Below are 9,704 nucleotides of genomic sequence, written 5' to 3'. Positions count from 1 at the left end.
GGGGATTGGAATTACAGTGTTCCAATCGCTATCAGCAGCTCACTGCTAGCGATCGAATCAAGCCGACCAGATCCGTTGCCAAATCGATCGATGGATTGTGTGCACTCAGATTCTGAAGCAATCCCAAAATCGGTGTCTCTGATACCAGTTGTTAGCAATAGGCAAGGGTCGGAGAATTTGGGAAGGGAAATTAGACGAACAGCAAGCAAAGACAGAGATAGATTGGCGAAGGAAGATGAGTTCTTAGGCAGTTTAGAATTTGGGTTTACAACTTTCTGAATGAATCCCCCCTCTCTGCGAAAGCCAAGTCTTATACGTTACATGGGCAATGCCCCGCTTGTGTACGCAGACACGCTACACCCATTCCGGGCCGGCTAAACGGATGTTGGGCTTTCTCACGCGAATCCGAGTACTTGGCCCATGGGCTACTTCTCTTGTGGCATCGTCCTGACACAGCTCAACTCTGAAGGTTTCCTGTCCTGGCGGATTGTCCATGTCTTTGCTGTTTGTTGGACTGTCCGTCTGTAAACGACTCTCAGGTTGGCGCTGCAGTTGCCGGACTGTCCGGTGGCCATATCGATCTGGACTACCAGCAATTGCACAATAGTGCCAGACTTAATTACTATTGAAAAATAATTTTTGCAAAAATATAATTTACACAATGAAATGATCATGATGAGGATGATTCTCAAGAATGCATGTTGAGTTGTCAATTGTCATACAAACAATTGGTAAAATTATTGATCCAATCTATTTGACACATTTTCTAAATGTCCTTTATACCTGCATGTATCAAAAAAAGACAGGGAATAGTTATAGAGCAGAAACTTCAAGTACAGCTTCAGTTATTTCAGGTAAGTGATCACCTACAGGATCTAATAGCATGCATCTCAATAGCTGCATTCTGTGTCAGGATCCGATCTCTAGGTTGTTTCTTTGAGCAGGATATTTCAAGAGCAACAACAGAAACCAAGTATTTCTGAATTCCACTTCTTATAGTTCTATTGTTAGCATGGATGTGCATCCAGATTGTCGGATCAACTATCTCCCATATTCTCTCTGGAAGAGCATTCTCTGAAAACTTGTGCAAATCTAATGAGTCACTGAATGTCTTATCTGTTGGGCTCCTTCCAGTAAACATCTCAAGCAGCAATAAACCCAGAACATCACCATTTGTTGCAACAAAAAAAGGTCAATGTGTCATGTTCATACAAGAACTAGGAATAATGTTTGCTCCAGTATCATTACTCTGTTACCAAAAATCAAAGAAGCTAATAAGATTCAGCAATTTCGTCCTATTTGTTTGTTAAACTGCTTGTACAAGTTGATCACTAAAACTTTGACTTTAAGACTTGAGCTGGTAGCTGATAGACTAATACATAGCAATCAGACGGCCTTCATGAAAATAAGAAATATTGTTTCAGGGATCATGTGTTTACATGAAATCATTCATGAAACAAAAAGAAGAAATGAGATTGGTGTTGTATTGAAATTAGATTTTGAGCTTGCTTATGACAAGGTTAATTGGAAACTTTTACTTGAATGCTTTGAGAAAAGAGGTTTTGATAACAAATGGTGTTCCTGGATAAGTCAGGTGGTAACTGGTGGGACTATGAGTGTGAAAGTGAATAATAAAATTGGTTCCTATATAAAGAGTTTCAAGGGGGTCAGGCAAGGAGATCCGTTATCACCGATTCTTTTTAATTTTGTTGCTGATTGTTTAACCAGGATGGTGCATCAAGCTCAAGAAAATGGTTTAGTGTGTGGTCTCATTAATCATATCATTCCAAATGGGGTGGCAATATTGCAATATGCTGATGATACTATTATGTTATTAAAACATGACTTGAATGGAGCTATGAATATGAAATTGTTGTTGTACCTGTTTGAAATGCTGGCTGGTTTGAAAATCAATTTTAACAAAAGTGAAGTTTATATGATCAATGATGAAGCAAATTTGGGAGTAAGATATGCTGAGATTTTTAACTGTCAGATGGGTCTGTTTCCTATTAAATACTTGGGGGTGCCGGTTAGCCCAAGTAGATTGAAAGTTATTGATTGGTTACCTTTAATTGAAAAAGGGTGTAAAAGGTTGGATGTTTGGAAAGGAGGGTCACTTTCGATTGCTGGCAGATCAACGCTTATTACAACAAGTCTGAATAATTCTCCCATGTATCATATGTCGGTTTACCTTCTACCTAAAACTACTGTGAAGAATCTAGATAAAATAAGAAGAAATTTCTTTTGGCAAGGAGGTGGGACAAAAAAGAAGTATCATCTTGTTAAATGGGAAATCATTTGTAGGAGTAAAAAGAATGGAGGGCTGGGAATTAAAGATTTGAGACACATGAATATAAGTTTATTATGCAAATGGTGGTGGAAGTTAGAAAAAGAAGATGGGTTATGGCAGCAGATTGTTAAAATAAAATACATGAAACAACAAACAATTCATGATGTGAATCATAGGTTGTACGACTCTCCTATGTGGAACGATTTGCTTAAAGTTAAGAACATTTATTTACAGGGGAGGGGTATATCAGTAGAGAATGGATGCTTAACTAGATTTTGGCTTGATCCCTGGTTATATAACGAACCCATTGCTGTGATTGCTCCTGTCTTGTTTGAGCTGTGTGAAAACAAGAATATAAGTGTAGCACAAGCTGTGGGGGTGGCCAAATTTCTTTCAGAAGATGGTTATTTGGGGAGTTGAGAGTGGCTTGGGAGAATATCTGGAGAGATGCTGCTAATTTCAGGTTAAATTCTATTGATGATTCTGTTATTTGGACTTTAGGGAAAAGAGGGACTTTCAATGTTAAATCCATATACAATGCTCTGTCTAATTCTTCTAATGGGATATACTATAAAAAGATTTGGAAGGAAAAAATACCTGAGAAAATTAAGATTTTTCTATGGCTAATTGCTAATGATTCTATTCTGCCTAAAGACAATCTAATGAAGAGAAAATGGCAGGGTGATCCCAGTTGTATTTTTTGTAATAATGTTGAGACCATTTCGCACCTGTTTTTTCAATGCCCTGTTGCTAAAATAATTTGGTCAGTTATAGCTAAGTGTTTGAACGTAGTGCTGGTTGTGGTGTGATAAATGGTTCTTTTTTGGTGAGAAGTATCATGCCTGGGGAATAGCTGCCATTTGTTGGGCAATTTGGAAGTGTAGGAATAGAGCTGTTTTTGACAAGAAATTGATCAAAAGTCCTCTTGAGATCATATGTCATGCTTGTGCTTTGATGAAATTTTGGGCAGGATTATTTGCAGAACTGGAACAGGAACAGCTGGTGGAAGGAGCCAATACTTTACTCAGGGTTGCCAAGGAAATCTTAGCTGCACAAACCGCAAGACAGGTGAATCAATTGCTGTTACAAGATGATGGAAGATCTGACCATGGTGAAGATGCAAAAACGGAAGACTGAGGAGTGTTCATGTGTTTTCCAGTTTGTAGGTTTTGAGTTAGGGGGGGGGGGGGGGGGTCCTTTTGGACTTGTTCTAGTCTTGCTGCAAGGTGATCTGGTCGAGATCGTTTAAAACCGGAATATTTTTTTTTGGGGGGGGGGGGGGGGGGGGGGGTGGCGATGCGTTTTGTTTGGGTGACTTTCGTTAGCGGTCCAGTTCTGGTCCTTTTCTTCGGTTTCTGGTTATCTGCCTTATCTGTAAAACTATGGTACTTACTTTGTATTTCCGTTCTTCGTAATGGAAATGGGTAGTTCCCGTGTTGAAAAAAAAAAGGAAATTAAATATATTTGAACCAAAAAAAAGTCATGTGTGCCCTGCTTTGGCAGTTGGCACCACCGGTTATATATTGCTCCAGGTCAACTGCAGTGCCAACCAGCAACCAGTCTGTGAGAACCGGTCCTGGTTCTGTTCCCCAATTCTACCCTCTCCACTTGCTCTGTTCGTTCCCAATTTCCCACTACTCTGCTAACACAAGCACACCTGAGCAAGTTAAGCATCCGGCATAGCAATGCGCTCCCTGATCTTCCAGCCCCTAGCGCATCCGCAGCTGCTATATGCCTCCGTGTCCATGTCGATTCTCGTGGCCATGGCCGCACAAGCCGGCGATGGGGCCGCACTTCTGGCGTTCAAAGCCGCGGCGATCGGCGGCGGCCACCACAAGCCGCTGCTTCCTTCGTGGAAGTGGAACAGCAGCAGCAGCGCTGGCGGCTTCTGCAGCTGGGAGGGGGTCAGGTGCGGTGCTAGGCATCGCCGGGTGGTGGAGCTCACCCTACCCTCCTCTGGCCTCACGGGCACCCTGTCCCCGGCTATTGGGAACCTCACCTTCCTAAGAACTCTGAACCTGACCTCCAATGCTTTTCAGAGGAACATCCCTGCAAGCATCGGCCGCCTGGTACGTCTCAAGACGCTTGACCTGAGCTACAACAACTTCACCGGAGAACTGCCTGCAAACCTAAGCTTCTGTGCTAGTAGCTTACTGCTCTTGAACCTCCAAAACAACCAGCTCCATGGCCGTATTCCTGTTCAGCTCGGTCAGAAGCTCAGAAACCTTCGTAAGCTCTCACTGAGAACGAACAGCTTCACGGGCGATATCCCAGTATCACTAGCCAACATGTCGTTTCTAAGCTATCTTGATCTCCTAGAGGGACCCATACCAGTTCAACTTGGCAGCATGGGAGACCTACGCTTCCTTTATCTCTTCGAGAACAACCTCTCAGGTCTGCTTCCACCCTCTCTCTACAATCTGTCCATGCTGCAAGCTCTCGTCGTAGCTAACAACTCCTTGTCTGGAACCGTTCCTACTAATATTGGCGATAGATTCCATAACATTGAAAATCTGAACTTTGCTGTCAACCAGTTTCATGGAACCATCCCGCCTTCACTCTCCAACCTCTCTGCTCTTACGAACCTTGTGCTTTCGGCAAACAGTTTTGTTGGGCACGTTCCTTCTGCCTTTGGGAGACTGAAAGATCTCGTTATTCTGTACTTGACATCGAACAAGCTGGAAGCAAATGACAGGGAGGGGTGGGAATTCATCACTCAGCTAGCGAACTGCAGCCAGCTTCAGCAACTGATTCTTCGCGATAACTCCTTCACTGGAAAACTTCCTAGCTCAATCGCAAACCTGTCGACAACCCTCCAGTACCTTGATTTAGGCGACAACAGGATTTCTGGGTTTATTCCATCCAGTATCGGTTATTTGGTTGGTCTGCAAGTCCTTGCGATGGCCAATACTTCCATATCCGGAGTGATTCCAGAGAGTATTGGTCACCTACAAAACTTGGCCGTGTTAGCACTTTACATCACTAACTTGTCAGGCCTAGTACCTTTGTCACTAGGAAATCTTACGCAGTTAAACGTACTTCTTCTATATAATGGCGACTTGGAGGGGCCAATTCCAGCAACCTTAGGGAACTTAAAGAATGTCTATAGCCTTGATCTGTCAAACAATAGACTCAATGGTTCAATCCCCAGAGAGGCCTTAAAGCTTCCTGCACTTTCTGAGTACCTTGATTTATCATACAATATGTTGTCTGGGCCACTTCCTACTGAAGTTGGTAGCTTGGCAAACCTTAATAACTTGTATCTGTCAGGAAACCAGTTACTATCTGGCAGCATACCAGATAGTATCGGGAAATGCCTATCGTTGGAACAGCTTAAACTGGACCAGAACTCGTTTGTGGGAAGCATACCTCAATCTCTAGAAAATTTGAAGGGTCTCGCTCTACTGAACCTAACAATGAATAAGCTATCTGGAATAATTCCTCATGCCCTTAGTAGTATTCGTGGCCTGAAAGAGTTGTATCTAGCTCACAACAACCTGTCTGGTTTGATACCCTCAGGTTTACAGAATTTAACATTCTTGTATGAATTGGATCTGTCTTTCAATGATCTGCAAGGTGAAGTGCCAAAAGGGGGTGTTTTTTCAAATGAAACGTACTTTTCAATTTACGGCAATGGAGAGCTTTGTGGCGGAATACCTCAATTGCATTTAGCTTCATGCTCCATGTCTACTAGACAAATGAAAAACAGGCATTTGTCCAAATCCCTTATCATCTCCCTAGCATCAATCAGTGCACTTGTATGCTCCGTTTTAGTGGTGATTCTTATTCAGTTGATGCACAAGAAGCTCAGAAAAAGGCATGAAAGTCAATTCATATCCACAATTGAGGAACCGTATGAAAGAGTTTCTTACCATGCATTATCGAATGGGACCAGTGGTTTTTCAGAGGCCAATTTGCTTGGACAAGGAAGCTATGGCATAGTTTATAAATGTACTTTACATGATGATCAGGGAACTATAGTAGCTGTAAAGGTGTTTAACACACAGCAACGTTCGGCTACTAGAAGTTTTATGGCTGAATGTGAGGCGTTGAGAAGGGCCCGTCATCGTTGTCTTATAAAGATCATCACTTGTTGCTCAAGCATCAACCCCCAAGGTCAAGATTTTAAGGCACTCGTTTTTGAGTTCATGCCAAATGGTAGCCTAAATGGTTGGCTCCACCCAGAGTATGACACACAAACACTTGCTCAGACAAACACTCTTAGCCTGGAACAAAGGCTAAATATTGCTGTCGATATCATGGATGCTTTGGACTATCTACATAATCACTGTCAGCCGCCAATCATTCATTGCGATCTTAAGCCAAGCAACATCCTTCTTACAGAAGACATGAGGGCCCGAGTTGGAGACTTTGGTATATCAAGAATCCTCCCAGAATGTGCTAGTACAACACTGCAAAATTCAACAAGCACAACTGGAATAAAAGGCACCATTGGTTATGTTGCACCAGGTAATTGAAAATTTGAAAAAAAAAATGAAAAATTGAAATAGTTACTTTTGTTACTTGTACATTTTTCCTAGTTCTTTTATTCATGAACACGGAACATTGACTTTTTAATTGTTGTAATCATAGAGTATGGTGAAGGTTCTTCTGTCTCAACCCAAGGTGATGTTTATAGCCTCGGCATATTGCTGCTTGAGTTGTTTACTGGAAGGAGCCCAACAGATGAGATATTCAGCGACTCGTTGGATTTGCACAAGTTTTCAGAGAATGCTCTTCCAGAGAGAATATGGGAGATTGTTGACCCGACGATACAGGCACACAGAGATACCTATAACATCACTACAAGAAGTGGAATTCTGCATTGTTTGGTTTCTGTTGTTACTCTAGGAATATCCTGTTCTAATAAGCAACCTAGAGAGAGAATCCCGATACAGGACGCAGCCAATGAGATGCATAATATTAGGGATTCGTATATCAAGTTTACCAGATCTCATTTGGGGGAGCATGGAGTAGTAACGACTCAGTAATTTTTCAAAACAGTGAGCATCGGCTGACTGAAAATGGTCAAGATGCCTATAGGTGATCACTTACCTGAATAACTGAATGTACATGATGCTATCATCAGTCTATTAGGCTCAAAGGTGACCTAAGGTTGTCCTTTTGTGCGTGGTTAGATGCCTTCAGTTATCCTCTTTATAAGAACTCTCTTTTCATTCTAATTTTATAAAATTTTGGTACTGCCATAGTCTTTCCCAGTCAAAAAAATGTACATGATGCTTCAGCTTTATAATTCTTCCTTACGTATATTTGCATTATATATATCTATTATGTATTATATTTGTTGTATCTTTATTTGTTCAGGTATTGTAAGAATTTTTCATGATCGAGGTATTGTAAGAAGAATATTTTTATAATGATTGGAGAGACGATGAGAAGCGATTGATGTATCTATGGTCGATGGACCTAGAACATGAAAAGTGATGGAAGCAAAGCGATGGGAGGCGATATGCGTGTCTATGGTCGGTGGGCTATAGACATCACATCGCCTCTAAAATTATGAGGATTAGGACCCTAAATATTGGGTGATAATTTTTTTCGTATTTATTTTTAATGAAGGGTAAAAGAGTAAATTCATAATTGTAAAAATAATATTTTGAGTAACATAGTTAGGATGTATGATTCAAGTACTATAGTTAGATAAAAATCTTCTTCTTAAGTTTTTTTTTAAAAAAATCTTCTTTGGCTTCCACCTGCGTCTACCAGTGGGTGTTACAGGGAGCCGTCGCCACCGATGATAGAGGTTGGGGTTTAAGAGAACCTTGTCAAGTAACGTTATTATCTTTCCACGAATTAAATCAAGAAAAAAACTTTTTTAGCGGAGAGAATGGAGGCGATTGGAAATATACTAAAATATGGCTCTAAAATTTATTTTAGAAGTCGATATAGGGACCCACATGTCATCTTTTTTTGTTCTTGTTTTTTTTTGAAAAATCTTTTTTTTTTGTTTCTTGTTACCATCGACGAACTCGGCCATCCCATCGACAGCTGCACACTGTCGGGAGTGAAGGAGAGCCAGAGGAGCGGCACTACCACGCCATCCCATGGCTTCCCTGTGGCATCGGACGGCTTCTCTACGACGTCCGGTCAAGGGTTTGCGGCTTCCCTGCAGTGTCCGGTGAAGGGCGTGGGGCTCCCCTGCGGATCCTGGATCCATCGTCAATCAGGACGCCAGCATCTGGATCCTCAATGTGATGTGGTGGCCATCGCGCGAGGCCACATCAAGAGGCCGCGGGGAAGGGTAAGATTTGTTTTCGGATAGTCTGATAAGTAGCCGTTGGAGTGTTTTTTTTTCTTTTACAACTTAAATATAGGATAGATAATGGACTTAGGTATTCTGCTGGAGATGTTCCCTGGATTCTAAGAGGTTATTGTTAGCTAGCTAAAAATAAGTCAACAAAAAACACGAAGGCTAATAGGTGGATTTTAACTTTTAGACAAGCTTTTAACTACTTTCTCTGTCCTAAATTATAAGACGTTTTGTTATTTCTAGATTTATAATTTTTACTATAAGTGTATAACAAAAGTTATGAATCTAGAGAAGTCAAAACATCTTATAGTTTAGAATGGAGAAAGTAGTTGTTAGCCAAATATAACTAATTTAAGCTAATTTTTAGCCTGAACTGATAAAACTTTAGATAGTTTGACTTAGGACTTGGGGACTTCTCCACTGTTTAACTAAAAGCGCTACTAAACATGCACACATGAAAATGACTTGTCAACTAATTAAAAGCGCGTCGTGCCCTGACCCTCCTGATAAGGTAGCGAACAAGGTTGCAACAAATAAAGACGAAGGTGCACAGAAAAGGAGGCGTGGAAAATGGCACTCGGAGACCGCAAGTCCTGTAAACGCAAAGATCCTTGATCGGTCTGGCACCTAGTAGTAGTATTTGCCGCGAGCTGTATGTATCCAGTATAAGGCCATGTTTAGTTCGCTATTTTTTTTTGGATTTCGCTACTGTAGCATTTTCGAGTGTTAAAAGATTCGTCTTGCAAATTACATAGCTATCTTTTTTCGTATTTAAGGCCGTGTTTAGTTCGTGAAGCGAAAAAATTCATGATACTGTAGCACTTTCGTTTGTTTGTGGTAATTATTGTCCAACCATGAACTAACTAGACTCAAAAGATTTGTCTCGTAAATTTTGATCAAACTGTACAATTAGTTTTTATTTTCGTCTATATTTAATACTCCATGCATGCGTCTAAAAATTCGATATGACGAGAAATTTTGAAAATTTTTGAGTTTCCACAAGATTCGATGTGACAGAGTTGAAAAATTTTAGAAACTAAACAAGGCCTAAATTGCATCAGCGAGCAGCATCTGATTTTACCGATCAATATCAAACATTTGCCCAATCCTCGAGTACCAAACCAAATGTATATAGCAAAAGCC

At 41.0% G+C, this 9,704-nt stretch overlaps 1 protein-coding gene across 1 annotated transcript; it reads left to right on the top strand.

Annotated features, from left to right (window-relative positions):
• Positions 3,844–7,522, top strand: LOC8060785 (receptor kinase-like protein Xa21). The gene is made up of 2 exons (XM_021455210.1): positions 3,844–6,760; positions 6,884–7,522. Exons 1-2 carry the CDS (start codon positions 3,976–3,978, stop codon positions 7,279–7,281), a joined length of 3,183 nt encoding a protein of 1,060 aa, XP_021310885.1. The 5' UTR covers positions 3,844–3,975; the 3' UTR covers positions 7,282–7,522.

The sequence above is a fragment of the Sorghum bicolor genome, chromosome 3 (assembly GCF_000003195.3).
Source record: "Sorghum bicolor cultivar BTx623 chromosome 3, Sorghum_bicolor_NCBIv3, whole genome shotgun sequence".
In the NCBI taxonomy this organism is placed as follows: domain Eukaryota; kingdom Viridiplantae; phylum Streptophyta; class Magnoliopsida; order Poales; family Poaceae; genus Sorghum; species Sorghum bicolor.
This window is presented reverse-complemented; position numbering and strand designations above follow the sequence as displayed.

What these genes read in the sequence shown, in the direction of transcription:
- LOC8060785 (XM_021455210.1), top strand. Translation starts at nt 3,976, where the DNA reads ATGCGCTCCCTGATCTTCCAGCCCCTAGCGCATCCGCAGCTGCTATAT. An exon ending in CATTGGTTATGTTGCACCAG is followed by an intron (nt 6,761 to 6,883) that starts GTAATTGAAAAT and finishes TTGTAATCATAG; the next exon opens with AGTATGGTGAAGGTTCTTCT.